The 22,907-nt window shown below is 40.6% G+C and overlaps 1 protein-coding gene across 3 annotated transcripts; it reads left to right on the forward strand.

The window, feature by feature from the left end:
* The first annotated feature begins 11,047 nt into the window (after positions 1-11,047).
* On the forward strand, positions 11,048-22,543 carry ADH5 (alcohol dehydrogenase 5 (class III), chi polypeptide). 3 transcript variants are annotated; one of them, XM_070505317.1, is made up of 10 exons: positions 12,101-12,130; positions 12,259-12,351; positions 13,522-13,623; positions 15,264-15,405; positions 15,924-16,011; positions 18,369-18,588; positions 18,725-18,985; positions 19,724-19,859; positions 21,956-22,094; positions 22,233-22,543. In XM_070505317.1, exons 1-10 carry the CDS (start codon positions 12,116-12,118, stop codon positions 22,255-22,257), a joined length of 1,221 nt encoding a protein of 406 aa, XP_070361418.1. In that variant the 5' UTR covers positions 12,101-12,115; the 3' UTR covers positions 22,258-22,543. The 3 variants fall into 3 exon arrangements, with proteins under 3 accessions (XP_014720572.1, XP_070361418.1, XP_044622299.1); XM_014865086.3 differs by lacking the exons at positions 12,101-12,130; positions 12,259-12,351 and adding an exon at positions 11,048-11,205; XM_044766364.1 differs by lacking the exon at positions 12,259-12,351.
* Positions 22,544-22,907: the final 364 nt, after the last annotated feature.

Genomic DNA, 22,907 nt, shown 5'->3' on the forward strand with positions numbered 1-22,907 from the left:
GACCCCTCCAAAGGGAAAAAAACATTATTTTAAAGGTTTGGAGTCTCTAACATAAGATATATAGGTCTATATTTTATTTTATTTTTTAATGATCTTTTGGTCTGAAATTATACAAATCTTTAAAGAATGCCAAATAATATTGTGAACAATACTTGAATTTAGAAGGCAACACAATCACAATATATTCTTCTTCTTTTTTTTTTTCATGAGGAAGATTCGCTCTGAGCTAACATCTGTTGCCAATCTTCTTCTATTTTTGCATGTGGGTTGCCACCATAGCTTGCCTTGACAAGGCTTGCTGTATGTCTACACCTGGGATCCAAACCTGTGAACCTGGGCCGCCAAACTGGCACGCACAAGACTTAACCACTATGCCATGGGGCTGGCTCCTATATTCTTCTGAGAAGAAAAATATATGCAGTTTTCAGATACACTCACTGTCTCCTCAAACATCTTAGACTGTCGTTGTCTTCTAAGGGTACTGCAGCGCCCTCTGGTGGGATTTTTAAACAGCTTTCCATCTCCTAGATCCTATTTTCTTTGAGAAAAAGAATTCAGGGAAAGAGTAACAACTTTCATTTTTATCATAGTTGACAATTTAAAACTACTTTCCTGTGCACGACTTCATCTGATCCTCCAACATTCTCCCTGGCCACAGCTTCTTGAGGGCCAGGCAGTTTTCCGCGTCCTTTGAGGCCTTGCGGACAGCAGCCTTCCAGCAGCACGCTCTGAGAGGGGGCAGGGCAGATTGGATCCACCTCCTTGAACGAATCCTGTGTTACAGGGAAAGCAGATACTGGTTTTCTGACCGCCTTCGGAGAACCTTCATAAGCCAGTCAGAAAAATCTTGAAGGTTCATAGAATCTTCAAGCTGAACATTATCTTAAGGATGGATGGTAACAGGTGGAGGAATGTCCTTTTGCTTAGGAGATGCACGCTGAAGAAGTCAGGGGTGAATTTCACGAGATGGGCACCTTCCTTTCAAATGGCTCGTCAAAAAGTGTGTGTGTGTGTTTGTGTGAGAGAGAGAGTAAATGTGACAAAAAATACTAACTGCTACGTCTAGGTGAAGGACATAGAGCTGTTCATTGTCCTGTTTTTCAAATTTTGAAATTGAGGCAGTTTTCAAAATAAAACGTTGGGTCAAGAAAGATGGATGATTTCCAATTCCAAATTCAATAAATAAATCACTTTCTAAAATTATGCCCCACAGCCAGTCAGTCAACCTTGGGTGAAATCCCTTCACAGGCCAGTGTTTGTCTTGTGATGAAACCTGAGGTCTGCCTCCTGGTTCTGCTCTCTGCAGCATCACAGAGTCACCTCAGTCCCTGGGACACTAGAAGCAGCTGACACACCCCTTCTCCCCTCCCACCATGTCCTCTTCATTCCTAATTAAATAGCTCCAAGTATACTTAAACTCAATCCTGCACAGGCAGTCTGAATAATATATTCCTTCGGAAGAATATACCAGCAAATGCAAGCTGTATTTATATATTCTTTAGTCAGCCATCTCCATTTTTGGCAAATATCGAGCTTGAGAAAATCCCTAAATATTTCCTCTCTGGAATATTATTAAACCAGATTACTCTTATTCTCTCACTTTAAAGCCAAAGGCAAGCCATGTATCTACTCTGAAATTTCAAGGTCTGTTTAGAAGGTAATTATAAGTAAATCAGGCATTTAATAACATAGACGAAAAACTATATCCTTATTTTATTGCTATTAGATAACATTTATAATCGCTTCCTCCATTTCTCCCAATAAAATTCTGCTCTATAGGCCTGCTCATAATGTAGCTAATGAAATTTTAGCACCTGACCTTGAAAATGAAAGTCTTTATAATAACCAAAGGAGTCTGAGAAAGAGATGAAAGGGATGTCCCTTCTTGCAGCTATGAAAAGAGAAATTCAACTCTGCATCTTAAGCTACGTCAAAAAGCCTGATTCAATAAGGTATTAAATTAAGAGTGTTCCCAAGAATATCAATCTGTTCTCAGCAGTGTGGAGACGTGTGTCAACATTCCTAGCTGTCCCTAGAATGTCTTCTATTCTCCATTAAGAAGAAATCCCTTCTGTGTTAACAGAAGTGTCATTGGAACCAGAAGGTCTGGTGAGACTCCGAAGGCTTCACAAGGTGTCGCCCTGTCCTGTGAAAATAACCTCCGAGCGGGATCTGCAGCTCTGACTGTCTTACTGCTGAGTCTTCGACCTGGCAGCAATATTGTAACTGACATCTCTGTGTTTCTAAGCAGTCTTTTAATTTTTCCTCCAGATTAAGAATCACAAGCACTTTCCTTTCCTTCCACAAGCATAATATGGAATTGTTAACTATTCCATAATAATGTAATGCCTATGCCTTTGCATATTACTTTCTTTTTAATCTGAGACTCTGAACTTACGTTTCATTTATGTTAATGAAGCCATGGATGGTGACACATGGAGAAGCAAGACAGATAGGAAAACGATACTAGATCCTGGATAAGGGATGATCCCAATGACAGCAGATTTCTGCCCCCTCTATGATGAGAGGGATGCAATGTAATCAATCTGTTACAGAGCGGCTGCCTAGTCTCCCTTAGGTATTGTACCATATTGGGGACCCAGGCTTGCTGGGTGCTGCTATCAATCTGGGCGTTCAGCAGTGGCAGAGCCAGAACAGCCTTGATAAGGAATGTTCATGCTGTGGGCCCATGCTCACCTCTATGGCCGCTACATTTATGAGCCCACTGAGTAAGCACTTGGGTGGCCTACTGAATAACATCCCCAAGACGGATCACCTTGTTCACCTGATTATTGTCAATCTCCTCCAAAATCAGACCTGTGGTGAGATTCACATGCAATATATAAGTATCCTCCCACTCAGTGCCCATCATGAAAGGTCCGGCCACATATCTCTTTTCCAGACTTCCTTATTACCAATCCTACAACCTCGTTCCTTCAAAGTCCCTGATCATCTGACCAAAGCACTAATTACTGCCTATTAATCAATGTAGACCCATACCTCAGGCCATGTCATTCCTGCCAAAGAGGACTCGAAGAGCTATGATGCTTGAAGTTCCATATACCGTCAAGATTTGCCAAGTCTGCCTCACCAACGGCCAGAATATTGTGCAGAGCGCTGGAAACCAAGCTGAGATTCTCTTCCTCCTCTGTGAACTGGTCGTAGGGAATCTCCCTAAGGGATGGAAGTGCATTAGGAGTGTGAGTCTAATGCTCAGGCAATTTACTGTCACAGTAAATTCAGGATCTGCTTGGGTCCAGTCCTACATTTATCACTTCCACTGGACAATGCTGTCTTCCTGGGTATGTCTAACCTTATAATTCTGTTCATCAAATAATAACCAGTTCATGGTGAGAAACTCAGATGGCATGATCACCTAATGCCTCACGGCCAGGCGCTTTTTGTCAGAACGAGGACTGAAGGGAGCATGACTTTGGTCTAAAACTCCAGGTTCTCCACCATGATTCTCCCATAGGAGCTTGCCGCAGGCTCCATACAACATCGTGCTGTGACATGCGGAAACTCAGTCCATAAAGGGAAGCGTGAGAGTCATCTCACAGCAATGGAGACCAGCTGGGGAGAATCCTCCTGCTCTAAGCACAACTGGCCAATTAAAACTCTGCCTTCAGCCATTGGCTTCCACCAGTCACCTGACCTGTCCAGGTGGATCTCTTTGGTGAAGTTCCTTTTAAGATGATCTACAACTATATCTCCTTGCCGGGTCCACATTTGGTCCATCAGAAACACAGTTGTGTCCTTAACCCCAATAAACTCTGCTCTATTTCATTCTGCCACCAGACAGGCTATTCTAGCCTGCCTCTAGCCTTCAATTTTTTATTTATTTAAATACCTGGCCTTGACTCTTCCAGATTCCAGAGAAAACATTTTAAGCTTTTTGACTGGTTTTCTTCTCTTGGCTTCAGATGAGGGAGAAGTGCTTCCATCGCCCTCACCAAGGGCTAGGGGTGGGGAGCACATACAGCACACTGACAACTCTCTCCAAAGAAATTCTCCCTCCCAACCATTTCTACGCTTCCCCATGAATTCCTTGCCCTCCCTTACATAGCTCAGAGAGAGGAGATGAGCTAATGCTGACAGAAAAAATTTTCTGTGTCTTAGCATGTCCTACATAATGTAGTCTAGCACCTTGCCTTATAACGTGGTGATAATTTGGGCACCTATATTGTTCAGCCTTGGAGATCTGGGCCAAAATTGAGACAATATTAAAAGTCTCATTTTAACTTCCCATTAGATTTAATCAAGAAATTATATCTTGTACTTCTCCAGCCTGTCAGGTTTTCCAGAGTCTCCGGAGTCCCATAGTCTCTGCAGTTCCTGTCAGGAAAAGATATGCTCAGGTTACTTACAATAATGGATAACTTCCAATAAATTATTACCTATGGGAAAAAAATAAGGAAAATTTACTTCTTCAGGATCATAGAGACACCCTGAGGAGTCTCTAACCTCCCAGTTCTGTGATATGTGTTGATCTTGAAAAGTAACAGGGAAAACTGCAAACATATGCCATGTGTATGTGTTCTTTCCCAAGAGAAAGAATTTGATAGGTAGTTTAGATACCTCTCAGTATGAAACTTCGGTATTCAATAGAATTGGTACCAAACACTTCTGGCTCCCTCACATTCAACCTATCTGTGGCTGCTTTCAGTTCAGATAGTTTCCGGTTCCAATTCGTGGGGACTATAGCAGTGGCTCTCTCTACCTCTCTAATGGCATATGTACCCAAGCAATGTCAACTAGAGTTGGAAAAAAACAAAGGAAAACCAGTTCCCCTCAAAATGTAGCAGACATTTTTGGCTTCATGAACTTTTCCTTCAATTCATTCAGTACGTGTGAGCTCTGTGAAATATGCTTCAACTTTTTGAAATCTATTTGATATGTCTACTGTATACTTACTTGCCCAGTACAAAGTCTAAAATATCAAGCCATTTGCATCTGAGTCCTTCAGTTCAAAATAATCTATTGATATGATCATGTGATTTTCTTCTTTAGCCTCTTGATGTGATGGATTGCAATAACTGATTTTCAAATGTTGAACCAGCATTGTATACCTGGGATTAATCCCACTTGGTCGTGCCATACAACTCTTTTTATAAATTGCTGGATTCAATTTGCTAACATTTTGTTGAGGATTTTTGCATCTAGGTTCATGAGAGATATTTGTCTGTAGTTTTCTTGTAATGGCTTGTCTGATTTTGGTATTAGGGTAATGTTGGCCTCATGGGATGAATTAGTATGTATCCATCTTCCTTGGCTTCTATTTTCTGGAAAAGATTGTAGATAATTGGTACAATTTCTTCCTTAAATGGTTGGTAGATTTCACCAGTGAACCCATCTGGGCCCGGTGCTTTCTTTTTTGGAAGGCTACTAATTACTGATTTAATTTCTTTAATATATATAGGCCTATTCAATTGGTCTATTTCTTCTTGTGTGAGCTTTGGACAGATTGTGTATTTCAAGGAATTGTCCAATTGATCTAGGTCATCAAATTTGTCAGCACAGAGAAGTTCACAGTATTACTTTATTATCCTTTGGATGTCCATGGGATCTGCAGTGATGTCCCTTTTTTATTTCTGATTACAAATTGCATTCCTCACTTTTTTTTTCTTAATTAGCCCAGGTAGAGGCTTATCAACTTCACTGATCTTTTCTTTTCTTCTTTTTTTTTAAGATTTTTAAAATTTTTTTTTATTTTTTCCTTTTTCTCCCCAAAGCCCCCCGGTACATAGTTGTATATTCTTCGTTGTGGGTCCTTCTAGTTGTGGCATGTGGGATGCTGCCTCAGCGTGATTTGATGAGCAGTGCCATGTCCGTGCCCAGGATTCGAACCAATGAAACACTGGGCCATATGCAGCGGAGCGCGTGAACTTAACCACTCGGCAACGGGGCCAGCCCCTCACTGATCTTTTCAAAGAACCATCCTTTGGTTTTGTTGATTTTCTCTACTGACTTCTTGTTTTCAACTTCACTGATTTCTACTTTAAATTTTATCACTTCTTTCTTCTGCTTACTTTGGATTTAACGTGCTCTTCTTTTTTCTACTTTCCTAAGGTAGAAGGTTAGATGATTGATTTTAGATCTTTCTTCTTTTCCAATATATGCATTCAATGGTATAAATTTCCCTCAAAGCAGTGCTTTCACTACATCTCACAAATTTTGTTGTTTTCAATTTCATTAGGTTCAAATAATTTTTAATTTCCTTGAGATTTCTTCTTTGACCTGTGTTATTTAGAAGTGTGTGGTTTCATATACTTTCAGATTTTCCAGCTATCATTCTGCTGTTGATTTCTAGTTTAATTCCACTGTTGTCAGATAGCATACATCGTATGATTTTTATTCTTTTAAATTTGTTAACGTGTGTTTTGTAGCCCAGAATGTGATCTATCTTGGTAGATGTTTCATGTGAGCTTGAGAATAACATGTATTCTGCTGTTGTTGGATTAAATAGTCTATAGACATCAATTATATCCAGTTGATTGATGGTGCTGTTGAGTTCAACTATGTCCTTACTGATTTTCTGCCTGCTGGATCTGTCCATTTCTGATAGGGTGTGTTGAAGTCTCCAGCTGTTATAGTGGATTTATCTTTTTCTCATTGTAGTTCTATCAGCTTTTGCCTCATGTATTTTGAAGCTCTGTTGTTAGGCACATACACAGTAAGGATTATCATGTTTTCTTGGAGAATTAGAACTAGAAAACTCTAGTTTTCTTTTGATTAGTGTCATCATGGTAAATCTTTCTCCATCCCTTCACTTTTAATCTATATGTCTTTATGTTTAAAGTGGGTTTATTGCAAACAACATATATTTGGCTCTTCTTGTTTGATCTGTGCTGACAATCTGTCTTTCAATTGGTACATATAGACTATTTACATTTAAAGTGATTATTGATATAGTTGGACTGCTATCTATCACATTTGTTACCGTTTTCTATTTATTGACTTTGTTCTTTGTTACTAATTTTGTCTTCCTCTTTTTTTCTGCCCTCTCTGGTGTTAATGCAGCATTTTATATGATTCCATTTTCTCTCCTTTCTTAGTATATCATTTTTTATGTTTCTTTTTATGCTTCTTTTTAGTGATTGCCCTAGAGTTTGCAACACATATTTACAACTAATCCAAGTTCACTTTCAAATAGCACTCTACTGCATCATTGGTACTGCTAGTACCTTACAAGTAACAAAATAATCCTAATTCCTCCCTGCCGTTCCTTGTATCATTGCTGTCATTCATTTCACTTTTACATAACTATAATTATCAAATATATTTTTGCTATTATTATTTTGAACAAATGGATATCTGTCAGATCACTGAAAAATAATAAAAATAAAAGTTTTTATTTTACCTTCACTTATTTAATTTCCAAAGTACTTCCTTTCTTTATATAGATCTGAGAGTCTATCATATCATTTTCCTTCTCCCTGAAGAACTTCTTTTTTTAACATTTCCTCCTAGGCAGGTCTACTGGCAACAAATTTTCTCAGTTTTTATCTGTCTGAGAAAATCTTCATTTCTCTTTCACTTTTGAAGGATAAAGTCACCCGATACAGAATTCTAGGTTGCACTTTTTTTCTCTCAACACTTTAAATATTCACTCCACTATCTTTTTGTTTGAATGGTTTCTGAGAAGAAATCGAATGTAATTCTTATCTTTGCTCATCTATCTGTAAGGTATTTTTTCCCTCTGGCTTCTTTCAAGATTTATTTCTTTATCTTCAATTTTCTGTAGTTTAAGTATGTTATGCCTAGGTGTAGTTTTTCTGGCATTTAGCCTCCTTGTTCTTCTCTGAGCTTCTTGTACCTGAACCTGACATTAGCTTCTGGAAATTCTCAGTCATGATTGCTCTAAACATTGCTTCTGTTCCTTTCTCTCTTTCTTCTCCTTCTGGTATTCCCATTATGTGAATGCTACATATTTTGTAGTTGTTCCACAGTTCCTGGATATCCTTTTCCACTTATTTTAGTCTTTTTTCTCTTTGCTTTTCAGTTTTAGAAGTTTTAGAATTTCAGTTAAACTCTCATAATACCTCAGTAAGTTACGCTCTGGTGAAAGAGTCTCTCCTAAGGGCAGGCCTTATTAAGAAGAGCAGAATGCACTGGCATATTTCAGAATGGTTCCTTTTCCCTCCCCTAGCAGAAGCATGAGGGATTCTTCTCCAACCTTCACTGTGAGAACCTGGTAGAGCTCCTAAAGGTAAAAGTCACAAAAGTGTGGGAGCCCTCTCTGACTGAATCCTTCTTGAGTTTTTAACTCTCAGACTTGTGCACACTGAGCCTTGAGCAGTTCATCAATTACACTTCAGGTTTTCCAAACCCAATACTGGTTTCCATGGAGGTGGGTTTCCGCTCTTGTAAGTTGTGACTCTCTGTTTCCATCTGTCTGTGTCTCCATTTCTGGGGTGAGTGGTTTTCCCTGTAATCTCAGTTCTCTAATGCATCTAAGAAGAGTCGTTGATTTTTCAGCTTGTTTGCCTTTTTACTTGTTGCTAGGATGGAGTGATAACTTCCAATCTTGCCTCTGGAAGATGCCCCATGCCAGACTGGAAACTAAAAGTCCTGTCTATTATTTTTAAGCAAGGTACCACAAAAATGTGTTTCTTCCCAGAAGATAGACAATATATCTGAAATAGGGAAAAGGAAATTAACTCTTTGCTAAAAGTTCTTTTTTCACTAGAAAAATGCTTGCTGCATTCCATGCAGAAGCTCTATCATATACAAAAGCTTGGAATCAAGAAAGAGCACAGTCCTTTTAAGGAACTGAAAATGTTCCATAAGGTTGGTGTGAAACTTGCATGGCAGAATACTAGAAAATAAGAGTGGAGAGAGAAGCAGGAACCAGGTTACGTGGGGCCTGGCTGGCCCGGCTACAGAGTTTGGAGTTTATCCCTCTCTCAGCCCTTGAAGATTCCTAAACAGAAGAACTTTTTCTTCTCATGAAGTCAAACTACTTACCTCTTTGCCACAATTTGATGACAAACAGAACAAATTCCTATTCTTTCACCTAAGTGTTCTTAAACTGACAACTATCACAGTTTCTTATATCTTTCCTCATGCTAAAGTATTCTGAATTTTTTCTAACTTTCTTGTAATTTTCATTTCCTGTTAGCTATTAGTACTACATGCTTTTTTTATGTTAATATACAAGGGCTTTATTATTGCTATTTTGAAAAAAAATGTATATTTTTCAAATTTGTGTTTTAATTTCTAATATGGTAAATATCAACATATATAAACCACACAAACAAAAGCTCTTTGGAGTCCTCAATAAATTTTTACAGTATAAAGAGCTTTTGAGACTGAAGTGGGCAATATTCTTCTGGTTCCCTATGTCAATCTGGAGTCATCCTCTCTACTTATTATATTACACCTTTTGGGGAGTAAACTTCAAACCTACACATAGGTAAAGATAATAGCATACGAAATTATTATACATTCATACCCAGCTTCAACAATTATGAACATTTTGCCAATCTTGTTTCAACTATCTTTTCTTACTATTAATATTTTATTTTGCTTAAGTTTTTATTATTTTATTTTAATTGAGGTATAACTGACATATAAAATATTAGTTTCAGGTGAACAACATAATGTCCAATATTTCTATATACTGTGAAACGATCACCAAAATAAGTCTAGTTAACATCCATCATCATACATAATCACAAAAAAAATTTTTTTCTTGTGATGATGACATAAGATCTACTCTCTTGGCAACTTTCCAACGTGCAATATAGTATTATTAACTACAGTCACCATGCTGTACATTACATCCCCACGACTCATTTATTTTATAACTGGAAGTTTGTACTTTTTGATCCCCTTCACCCATTATAACCCACATCATTCAAAAATTATTAGAGGTGAAAGAAAATGGCCTAACTTGATGTATCTTTTGGAAAGATCACTAATGGCGCATTAGTTTAGAACTACATTAGATTCAGAGGTCTGGCAACAAGAAAATCAGATGGAGGTTTTTTCAGAAGCCCTGTAAGAAATTATGAGAGCCTGCACTAAGGCAGCAACAACTGGGAGAGAGGGCAGGCACAAGATGTGAGAGGTATTTAGGGTTTGGTGACAGACTGAATGCAGAAAGAGAGGGAGAAGTGATTCCCAGGTTTCTGGCTGGGGCAAGTAGGTAGATGGTGGTACCACACAGAGACAGAAAGAGTACCGTTAGGGCGAAAGGATGACAAGATGAGTTTGGGAAGAGTTTGAGTTAACTGTGAGATATCCTAATGGAGACAGACGTCTAGTAGGCAATTGTACGCCCAAGCCGGGAGTTTACGAGAGCCATCCTGATTGGAGATAACAATCTAGAAGTCGTCCTTATAGAAACAGAAGTTAAAAGTCATGGTGTGGATGAAGGGAGAGAAAGATTTAGAATTTTTCAGATTGCCAACATTTCAGGTATGAAGTGAGGAAAAGGAGCCATAACAAAGACTGAGAAGCAGAGAGGAGAGAGGTCTGTCTGGAAGAGCTATTTAATAAAATTCAGAGTCGACAACAGTCAGAGTTGCGCGATAAACTAGCAAGTACTCCACTCTCTAAACTCTAGCCTACTCTTAAATCCAAGGAGTCCGCGTTCCGGAGACGTTTCAATCCCCTCTTCCCCTCCCGGCAAAGGTCTCTCCCCCAAAAATCCTCCTCTCCCTTCATGGGCAGCTGGCCTGGGACGTTTCCCGAATGGGTCCCCTTTATCATTCTTCTCACAGCTCAGTGTCCCCTCTCGACGCAGAGTCCCCTGGAGGGCTGTGTTTTACCCATCTGTGTCCTCAAGACGTTGCGCACACAAAGTGTACAGAAGGAGCACGCAGACGGTGCAGTCCTCACTGTGGCTCAAGGGCCTCCGGCGAAATTCCTGGTTCCCCACCTCCCACATCTGTGCTTTGTAAACCTTACCCACGCTGCCTGGGCTAAAGTTACACGGGAAAGGCCTTCCCTGACACACATGTTTCGCAGCGAGCCAGTTGAGCGGGCCACCGACCGCCGCCACGTTGCCTCCGGGAGACCCCTCCCGCCTTCCAGCTGAGCCCGCCCGGCGCGGGGTAGGGCGCAGGCGCGCCCCACCGCGGGCGCCGCCCCTCCCGTCCTAGCGCTCGCAATCCCCGCCTCCACGCCCCGCGCGCACGCCCCGCTCACATCCCGGCCCCGCGCGGCAGTCCGACGGGAGCCGAGGCCATGGCAAGCCAGGTATCCCCGAGACCGGGGGAAGGAAGGCGCGCGGTGGGAGCGGGCCGCGGCGCTCGGCCTGGACGCGGGCTCCGGCGTCGGGAGCCGGAACGGGGCCTCGGGCGAGCGGCTCGGCGGCAGGGAAGCTTCGTCTCGGCTCTTCGCTGGGGCCGCCGCGCCGCTGCTGGGGCGGCCGTGGGGAGGCGGGGCGGCCGCAGAGCGGACCAGCCGGCTCACCCTAACAGGCGGCGAAGCGGCCGCCGGCGCCGGGCCCCTGAGCTCTCGGCCGCCGTGATTGGGAGTTGAGCAAGCACTGGGCCGCCAGGACCCGGATGTGGGGAAGACTCGGAGGCCTCTCTCCGTAACGGTTTTGGGCACTTAGGCCGCGGAGCCTCCTAACCGCCTGGATCCACACGTAGCGGTGCAGCGAGGAGGCGCCGGCGCGTGCAGCCCGGGCTGAGGCGCAGGGCTGCCCCTGCTCGGTGGCCGCGCCAGGGCCGCCCGGGTTCCTGAGGCTCCCAGGCGACAGGAAAGGAGGGTAGAACTACGCCCAAGGCGTGAGGAGGCGGGCTGAGCTGCTTGATGCTTTTCATGCTTTGCAGACTGTAGAAATTTTCTAGAAAGATTTAGGACCTTAAATGTTGGAGTTGAAATGGTAAACTCGAAACGATTTTCACACTTCACAGATTGGCACTTCTTTTTGCTTATTATCAAGTGTCTGTTTTCAGAGAAGGTGAAAAATTGAAATTCCTGTGATAGTTCAAATGTGGACGTGGGACAGTTGCCTGTGGATTTAGAGTGGGGCTTGGCTTTGCTTAGAATTGACCTTGAAAGGAAGAGGTTAAACTCCTTTCCAACATTCCTCGAGGAGGCGGTGCATAAAACTTAGATCTGGATGAATTATTCATTCAGGTCGCTTGGGAGCTCCAGGATGCATGAGTTCGTTGTTAGTATTTTGAATTTGACCTTTGGAATTTTGTTTTGAGTTATGGTACATTGAGTTGAAAAAAAGATTCTAATGCAGTATCTGAATTCTTCGTACCATCAGATTTAATATCGACATTTTCTTTTTAGCAGGAATCATTTCCAGCCCCAGCAGTTTACACAAGCCCCTCAGCTCTCCATATAGTTCTGCTCTCTTTTCCTCCACTCTTTGTTCTGCTACGGGTAACTACTAACTTACTTTTGCAAAGCTACACTGTGCCGAGGACTCCTTCACTCCTCACAATCACCCTTTATGTAGGTGTTTGATCACCACTTGTGCCTAACTCTTCCTCATCCTTCGGTATCCCAGTGAGGAGTGAAACTTTCCCAAACCCACCAACCGAAAGTTACCCTCTGTCTCCACTTTTTGCATTCTGTAGCACTTCATGCCTCTCCGTTTAAATCCCACTTGTAACTATTGACCTTCAAGTCTTTTTCCTATAAACCCAGTGATTTTCCACCCTTATTCTGTCAACACATTTTGTCAGCGTTATGTGAACTGGTCGAAACGGTCCTCGTTGCCCTTGATCTCTGGTAGCAGAGGGTTGTGCTGACTGAATCTCTAAGGCAGCGCTGTACTATAGAAATATAAGACGAGCCACATGTCATTGTAACTTTTCTAGTAGCCGCATTAAAATGGAATTAAAATTGAATTAAGATTTAATCCAGTATATTCAAAATACTATCTCAACATGTAATCACTTTTTAAAATATTGTAATATTTTTACTTTTTTTGTACTAAGTCCTCAAAATCTAGGTATATTTCACATTTACAGCTTATCTCAGTTCAGACTGGCCATTTTTTAAGTGCCCATAAGCCATACGTGGCAAGTGGCTACAGTACTGGATAGCACAGTTAAAAGGGATAGATGTTTTTTAAGTTCCCCCATCCTGTGATACTCCTTACACTTCTTCCCACCCTACAGTTTTGCACTAAACTACTGTTCCTTACGCCAGCCTGAGCAAAAGAATTTCGTAGGGCACATGTTAAGCATTCATATTCCTTGGACCCTAGGCCAGACCTACTGAATCAGAGTCTCTTGCAACCTATATTTTTAACCTGCTCCTGTACCGTAGAGGGTCAGTAAATATTTGATGAATAAAACTTCTTAACCAGAAGAGGCTTTTTTATATCTGACAATGTGATCATCTCAACTCTTTTCGAATGAATATTATTTGTATGAAATCTAAAAACATGCAAAACAATTCTCCCTATCACTTAGAGGTATTGGTTTCTTTATGAATCTGTGATTTAGTTTCTAAGCATTGCATTCATCAGTATCTGAATTAACTGAGAGGTGGTTTATTAGTTCAGGAGGATAAACAACTTGCTCTCTTTGTTTCCTATTTCAGGTTATCAAGTGCAAGGCTGCAGTTGCCTGGGAGGCTGGCAAGCCTGTCTCCATCGAGGAGGTGGAGGTGGCACCCCCAAAGGCTCATGAAGTTCGAATTAAGGTAATGATACATCTAAGGCACTGGAGAAGACGACTTAACCTTTAGGTCCCTGGATGGAGGAGTCCCCTGAGGTCTGCAGAGGCTAAATCGCAAAGGACAGTGTCAAGGAGAAGTTACTGAGAGACATCCAACCTTCGAGTCAACATCCTCCTCTTATTTTCCCTCTCTCACCTTTGCAGCATTCCTCTCCATCTTTTTAGCTTTAATATTGGGCTGAACAGCCTTCCCCAGGGATCGCTGGATTACTGCAGTTTATCTTCTGTAGCCTGGGTGTGTAAGGTGACTTTGTAGGATGCTCCCCCTAGTGCTGATCCCATAACTTAAAATGGTGTGGTGAGAGGTTAGAAACAAAAGAAGAAGAAATGGTCTTCAGTTTTGTTAGAAGAGACTTCAAATAAGATTTGGGAAGAGGGTCCTGATCAACTGGAGCAACAAGCAAGTGAAGTCAGCCTGCTTAGAGAGCTTTAAAATGTATTGACCGTTGCAGACAAGGCCAGAGTTCCAGGGATTCATTATTCCTCTGCTTCTCAACCTCTGCTGTGGCCAAGAAGTGAAGTTACCCCAGAGAGAGGCATATTGCACAAGGCAGCTAGCTGGATGTTTTTAACATTCGACTTTGTACTTGTTTTGTTGTAAAATTAATTAGTGACCATTGAATGAATAAGAGTAATGTTCTAGAAACATCAGCTCTTTTTTGCCATGAACTGGAGTCTACTTCCCCCCTCCTACCTCCACACACACAGCAAATGTGTGGGGTCATGCCCCCAGGGATCACACACACACACACAAGTCAAGAAGCTGAGGGCCAAAGAACTCAAGGTCCTTGTCAACCCAGACCCAGGAATCTGAAATCTTAGAACAACTTGTACATTTTCCTTTCAGAAGTTAACGTGATTGTGATTTTCCCAGTGAAAAAGAACATATTTGTCGTGGATGTACTAAGATGAGCCATGTGAGCCACACTGAGTTCAGCTGTCTTCCCTAGGAAATGGCTGACAAAGGGCAAGTAGTGTTATATTACCAGTGGGTATACAGGTGAGAAGCACAAATATTCTGAGACTTCTCCTGTCTGTGCTTTGGGCGGTTTGGAAAGATAAGAGATATGTGAAAGCAAGAGAGATAGGGATAAAGGGCTTATTTAAGTAAAAATTGTGTGTGGCTGCTAAAAAGGGAAGTTGGTTCCACTAAAAGCTGTGAGTTTTGGCCCAAAGCAAGTAGCCTGGCATGTTTCAGAAATAGTCTGGATGCCTTTTTAGAAGTCACATTTCCCAGCCTCCTGAGGAAGCCAGCAGTGAGATGAGCCCCACCTGCTTTGCAAACAGGTGCTATTCTGGCCGTACTTGAAGGCACAGTGCCCATAAGATCACCTTGATTACCCTCTCTTGCCAGCATGCGCTGGAAAGAGCTGATGTGCTGTGTTTCATTGCACGTAAGGGCACCTTTATTTGTATGTGCCACTAAAAAAAAGGCTGCCAGTTCTAATTAGAATGCCATACATCCTAAGCACATGCTGATTTTAGTGGTTAAAATATGAGAGATCAATGAAATATGGTATTAAAGTAAAAGTGCCTTTCCTTTGACCTATACCTCAGTCCAAATTGCATGCACACACACTTAAACGCTCTTTAATATCCTGATAGATTATTGCCACTGCGGTTTGCCACACTGACGCCTATACCCTGAGTGGGGCTGATCCTGAAGGGAGTTTTCCAGTGATCTTGGGACACGAAGGTGCTGGAATTGTGGAGAGTGTTGGTGAAGGAGTTACCAAGTTGAAGGCAGGTAAGGAGGGTATTTGAACTACTTATTTTACAATTTTGGCTTATTTCTATGGGGAAATTATATGTCTGATAAATTACACTATTTATGAACAACTTATCACCTAAGTTGTCAAGATTGATTTTATTCCTCATCTGGGAAGCACAAATATTTGAGGGTTTTTCTCTCTGATTTTGCAGACTGCTGTTCATCTGAAACTTTGAGTACCTTTCCAAAGCCAATTTTGTCCGATTAAGCAAGAATTTTTAAACATGCATCAATGAGTCAGTATTTTGAAGCACTTGACCTTGTTCTTCAGTCATTGTTTTAAGAATTTCATTTAGATAATTTTGAACCTTGTATTTTTTGCATGGGCAGGTAGTGTCTGAATGATGGTCTGTAAGTTTAGTTCTAGGCCTTGAATAACTTTGCAAAGGCACACAAGTTGATAGGAATAGGAATTTGCAGGGCCTGATGTACAGGTATTCAGTTAGAAACAGATGCTGCCTATTCAGGGTAATGTCTTCGAATTTGTTTTCCAGGTGATACTGTCATCCCACTTTACATCCCACAATGTGGAGAATGTAAATTTTGTCTAAATCCTCAGACGAACCTTTGCCAAAAGATAAGGTTAGTATCTTTTTATTTTATTCTTTAAACTACAAGTCATATTAATAATGATAATAAGTAATTGTGTGGCAATTTATACAGAGCATTCTAGATGAATTATTTCATTCCATCTTTATAGCAACCTTCACTATCATCATTAGTGTCCCCATTTTCAGAGACGAGAAAATTAAGACTCAAAAATAAAGTGGTTTGCCCAGTATCATCAGCTATTAAGAGATAAAACAGAATTTTCTGAACCTGTTCTCTTTCCTTAACACTAGGCTAAATTTGCTCAAATATGCAGTAAAGAGGGACATGCTTATGAAATCATTTTTATGAGCCATTGTCCATGAAATTGAAGTAATAAAACTTACCTCATAAGGTTCCTGGGAAGACTGCATGAGAGAGCATCACCCTCTGACACAGAAAAGGTCCTTCCTTTATTGTAGTGAGGTAGCAGCACTCAGCTGCTGCTTTGAGGCAATTTCAGGTCTCCTTGTATTTGTCCCCTTTTTTTGTTTTCTTTTTTATTGAGATAGAACATACATACATATACATAGTATTTAAAGATTACAAATCTTATGTGTCCAGCTCGATGAATTTTTTATGTATATACATACCTGGTAGTTGTAACCATCACTTAGATCAAGATAGAGAAGCTTCCAGCCCCCCACCAAGTCCTTCATGTCCCTTCCAGGTCGACAACTGCCTCACTCAAAGGAAAACCACTCTTGTGATTTCTTTCACTACAGAACTTCATGTAAATAGAATTAGGCAACATGTGTTCTTTCCTCTGCTCTCTTTCATTCATAATGTCTCCTGCTGCTGGACATTTAAGTTGCTTCCAGTTTGGGGCTTTTGTGATTAATGCTGCTGTGAGCATTCTTATATGGCATGTCTCTTGGACATATGCACTACTTTCTCTGGGTGTTTTGCGAGGATCAGAATGCTAAGTTATAGGATGCACTCCTACCAGCACTGTATGGGAGATCCATTTGTTCTTGAGTTTGTTTTCTAATGCCATTGACAAAATTCATTTATGTTTTTGGAAAACAAGGTTCCATTTATTTTGTAATGTAAATACAGTTACTTTTGGCAAAGCTAGAACTGAAAAAAATCTAGTTGTTTTGAAAGGGAATTTCAAACACAGTCTGAAAAACATTGACATAAGGTGGTAGTAGGTAGTGATAATGGTAGTAGGTTTTTGTGGCTGGCTGTAACTTTTGGAGGGACAGGTCCTTTCAATGCGTAAGCTGTGTCCCACATCACCTTTTGTTCATGAAACTCCTCTGGGACAGAAGTGACTCCTCACGTTAAGGAAGGCTAAAACAAACTCACCTTGCTCTCGTGGAGGCGAAACAGTTATTTGTGGCAGAGCTTTGTCTCCTATTGTTTGTTTCTGGTCTTTTTGGTTTTCTCTCAAAAGAAATGTATTTACTCTTGAATCCAGGGCAATCCATTTTTTCTCTTTGTGTATTTGTTTAATCATATATAGTCCAAAGGATTTGTCTAAGAGTGTAATCAATTATAGTGGGTTTTTTAAATTAAAAATAAATATTTATTAAGCACTCTGTGCCAGGCACAGTGCTAATGCTTTACATCTCACTTGATTTTTAGAGCAATCTGAGAAAGAGACGATTATTTCTCTGCATTTTCTAGGGAGGAAACTAAGGCAAAGAGGTTAATTAACTTGCTCAGGATCACACTGGGTTTGAACCCAGGTGTGTGGGACTTCAGGGCCTGTTATCCTAAGTGGGACGCTACATCACCTATCTATTGAGAATATCAAAAATAATTTTTGTTACCACATATCATATTGGTTGCCTTTGTGAATTTGTTTCCTTTTATTGATGTAACCAACTACACAGGCAAAAAACTAAATGAAGGGAAAAGATAACTTGAATCCTTGAGAACTGTTATGCTTTTGAAGGCCTCCTAAATTAGCCTGTTCGGCCATGTCTTTTCATCAGCTGATCTGGATAATTGCTAGTGATCGCTGCTTGTGTAGATGCTCCTTTTGGCTTTATGCTTTATGAAGTTACATTTGCTCACAGAGTTTTATGATGGAATTTTAAAATAATTTCATCTGATCCATAAGTGGTACCTGTTAAAATTATTTTGATACTCTGACAATTAAGACCCAGAAGGCTATTGCATGTTGAAAACATAGGTAAGATTATAAATCTCTTAGAAGTTTCCCTAATAAGGCATTGCTTAAAGATGCTAAATTATTAATAAATACATTAGAAATTAAACTTTTGGTGTTAGCACACTTTTCTAACTATTGACTGGTCATTATTTTTTAAACTGATTTCTTTTTCCTAAGGGTTTCAGGAAACTTGATTCTACCCTGCCTTTTTCTTTTTTATTTTCTTTAGAACCACTCAAGGAAAAGGATTAATGCCAGACGGTACTAGCAGATTTACTTGCAAAGGAAAGACAATTTTACATTACATGGGAACCAGCACATTCTCTGAATACACAGTTGTGGCTGATATCTCTGTTGCTAAAATTGATCCTTTAGCACCTTTGGATAAAGTCTGCCTTCTGGGTTGTGGCGTTTCCACTGGTTATGGCGCTGCTGTGAACACTGCCAAGGTGAGTGTTGGCCTGGCTTTTAGCTTCCACTGTCTGATTAGATGTAACAAGGCTTTGTTGGGTTAGTGAAAGAACACCTAGTGATTTCCTTGACTCTTGTGGAACTGAGTACCTTATAGACTGTCTTTACAATTAGGTGGAGCCGGGCTCTACTTGTGCCGTCTTTGGCCTGGGAGGAGTTGGATTGGCGGTTATTATGGGCTGTAAGGTGGCTGGTGCATCCCGGATCATTGGCGTGGATATCAATAAAGATAAATTCGCCAAGGCCAAGGAGTTTGGAGCCTCTGAATGTATTAACCCCCAGGATTTCAGTAAACCCATCCAGGAAGTGCTCATTGAGATGACTGATGGGGGCGTGGACTATTCCTTTGAGTGTATTGGTAATGTGAAGGTCATGGTAAGTATGCTTGACTTGATTCCTTTTTTTGTCTGGAACTACTTTTTTTAATGCAATTTCCTTAATTAAGATTAAAAATAGTTTTGTTTTTGCAAAGTAAAAGTCTCTTGAATTATTCTAGTAGAAGAAGGGAAAAATAAGTATTTGAACTACAGATGGGAAATGATACAAGAATGGCTCAGGGAAAGATGAAGAAAAATGTTCTTTACCTTTCAGTGTGCGCTCAATCCTCACATTTGTTTCATTAAATGAAAAGGCAGAACGATGCAGTTGTAGAGAGCATGGGCTCCAGCAGGAGATGTGCATCCACTTACTAACTCAGGGACCTCGAGCAAAGACTTGACTTCTCTAAACCTCAGTGTCCTCGTGTGTCAAGTGCAGATACTAATAGCACCTACTTGACACAAAGACACTCAGCAAAAGTGTTACTATTTCTTCTCCACCGGTTTCCTTTATTAAAGTCTTGAGAATTTTGAGCTAGGATTTATTTTTAAAACTAGACAGTAAATAAAAGCTTTAAATTCTTTCAATTTGTGTTAATATTTAGCCAAGTTAGTAATTTTTTAAATAGCTGTTACAATTGTTCAGTAAAATTAAATTTACTAAACATTCAGTTTGATCAGTTTGTTGCCGTATTTCAAAAAGCTCTGTGCCTCTCCCCCCGGAAGTTTCTGGGGAAGCAGACATCCTCCGCAGAATGCACTCACGTCTTTGATTTGGTCACATCTCTGCCTGCAGAGAGCAGCACTGGAGGCCTGCCACAAAGGCTGGGGCGTCAGCGTGGTGGTTGGAGTAGCTGCTGCTGGTGAAGAAATCGCCACTCGTCCATTCCAGCTGGTAACAGGCCGCACATGGAAAGGCACTGCCTTTGGAGGTAATTTGGTGGATGAGATGAGTACATTTTCTCTTTTGTTATTTCCATTTGCAGAATTTTAATCCCAGGCTAATTTTCTTGTTTTGGCAAGAATTTTCATGGGCTACCTTCTCATCATAAGTTGTTACATGCAAAGTTATTTTAATAGAAGAGTTTCATGCTCAATTATTTTTTTTTTTCTGCTTTATCTTCCTAAATCCCCCCAGTATGTAGTCGTATATCTTAGTTGCACATCCTTCTGGTTGTGTCATGTGGGACGCCGTCTCAACGTGGCCTGACGAGCAGTGCCGTGTCCGCACCCAGGATCCGAAGCGGCGAGAACCTGGGCCGCCGCAGCGGAGCACGCGGACTTAACTGCTCGGCCACGGGGCCAGCCCTCATGCTCTATTATTACTTACCTCTGCGGCTGAGGAGGTGCTCAGCTTCTCTTGAAGCACAAGGCCACTTTTTATACACTCAAAAAAGAATCCGTATTCTGTTAATGGGGAAATAGGAATAGGGCAGGAGTGAGAAGCTGGTTGCAGGTAAGCAAACAGCAGGGTCACCCGTACCGTGTCTTGCTGTGGAGTTCAATAGGCTCTTGGCATTTGTACTCACTTTCCCAGAGAATGCATGATCACTGGATGTGAGCATACCCCTGTTACCCAGCAGTAACCAGTACTAAGTCTTAAACTGAAAATATCAAATTAGACAAAACCCTGTCACCAAATTGAAAAGCTGCCAGACTGAGCACTGTTCCCTTGTGTGATCCTACAAAGTGCGTGGTGGTTTGAGTTGCCTATCTGCCAGGAGAATGCTGAGAAAGTTTCCATCTTTTTCATGGTTGCTCAGCTAGGGAAGAGAAAAACATCAAAACATGTTTGTATATCCCAACTAGTGAATGAATATGTTTTTTAAAAAAAATATATTTATATTCTCACCATTCTCTTAGGGAAAAAAAATCACATAGTATGAGTTTTGAATGATCAGTGTTTAACAAGGTGTCTATTAAGATCCTCTACCTCATATTATGCCAGCTTTTTTGAAGACCAGAAGAAAGGATTAGGAGAGTGTGCTAATAAAATAAGGGGTTTGGCCAAAGTTTTCTTTTTTATACTACAGAATTTGCCGTAGAAAACGTCAAGCTGCCTAAATCTTGCTTTCCAAAAGCCCTATATGTATGCCACACTTGAGTATCTTGGAACAGGCTTTCAAAGCCAGACATGCACTTCAGGGGCCTCCTGTGCAGGCCCTTCCTGCATCTGAGAGGGCATTCTAAGCCTGGGAGACAGAGCCGGGGGTTGGCAGTAACCACACTTGTTGGAAGATAAGCTGGAGCATTGGGGCCCCATGGGTGTTGCTAATATGACCCACAGATGTAAATAGAAGTTTTGGTCTACAGAATAGTATTGGCTGTAGTTGTCTCACTTACCAGATTTAAAAGAGAACGGAAAAAAGCCTATACAGTCTGTAGGGAAAAAATAATCGGTAGAGGATGTAAGGAGGGAGGTTTCGGAAAGCCTCAGAAGAGGTTTGAAATGTCCAAAGCACCCTGGTTTGAAAGGTGGGAAGGCTTTTGTTGCTGATTTATTGCTTCTTTGAATACAAGTGAAAAATTGAAGCATATGATTTGTTTAAAATCTTATCGCACAGCTAAAGATTTCCTACTTTGCTTTTCAGTTTCACGGTTTTCTATTCTTAGATACTATCCCTACTTCATTGTTGAATTTAAAACCAACAAAAGAAAATCATGTATCACATCTATTTTTTATTCATTGAATGTCATCATTTGAGAAGTCTTTGGGGTTGTAGACCTAAGTGGAATAAGTTTGTTCTAAGACGTCTGGAATTCTATCCTGGGTAGTTTAAAAGTCTCAATTGAGACTTAATGAGATTTTATTAACTCTTAATACAGAAAAATACTCAAGGCACTTTTTTCTTAACTAAAGATTTGCATTAAATTCTTCTTCCTCTCTATCCTAATTTTGAAGTTTTCATTCCTCTTTAATTCATGAAACAATTTATTCTGTTAAATGTCTTTGTGTCACCCACTAAGTGATAAGCACACTGTAGAGATCTGTTGGAAAAATTAATGAAAAGATGATGATTTCTTTTAGGATGGAAGAGTGTAGAAAGCATCCCAAAGTTGGTGTCAGAATATATGTCCAAAAAGATAAAAGTTGATGAATTCGTGACTCACAGTTTATCTTTTGACCAAATTAATGAAGCCTTTGAACTGATGCATGCAGGAAAGAGGTAAGCTTCCTCTTTAGCTGTATATTATAGAATGTAGTGATGATTTGGGGTTTATGGAAGAAGGGTAAAAAAATACAGTTGTAGTCATCTTAAAAGATATCATTCAACACCTATGTTTATTGCTTGCTTCTCTTACAGCATCCGAACTGTTGTAAAGCTTTAAATTGAAAAGAGAAAAGTATTCCATCCTTGTTAAGTCTTGTGGTCTGATCAGAGCAGCCAGACAAGCAGCTAGAAGCTTTTTCAAGTTCACAGCCTCCTAGACCGTCAATAACCTACTCCAGGGAATGATGTTTTGTGTATAATCTCTAATAAATCGTCATAAATCTCTAATCAAGGACAAGGCTAATACAGTCATAAATCTGTTTTCTGGACCCTCCTTCTCTTGAATAATTGCTAGCTCTTTAAGGAATATTTTAACAAAATAAAAATAATTTCTGCGTTATGTATGGAAGTTGTCATGTTTTATTCTGAATTCATTCTCATGGTTCCTCTCCCTGTTATCTTTGTTCTTTAAAGGAAAGATGGAGGAAGCAGGGCCTAAGAGAGTATCTGAACCTTGTCTTCTGCGGTCCTCAGTAACTTTCACTTAACTTTTAAGGATCTCAGGCCCATTTACTTAAGAACGGATTTCCCTCCCCATCAGTAGCAAAGTGAATCAGAACTCAGGTCTGCTTCTGCAAGATTAGATTGTTCTTGAGGCAGGTTCCATGGCTTTTTCAGATTTACGTCCCCAGTTCGCAGTATGACATCTGGCCCACAGTGGGCACCAAGTTCACTATTAAAACTACCTTCTGTGCTTAAGTAGGTGTG

This window comes from Equus asinus, chromosome 3 (genome assembly GCF_041296235.1).
Source record: "Equus asinus isolate D_3611 breed Donkey chromosome 3, EquAss-T2T_v2, whole genome shotgun sequence".
NCBI lineage: Eukaryota > Metazoa > Chordata > Mammalia > Perissodactyla > Equidae > Equus > Equus asinus.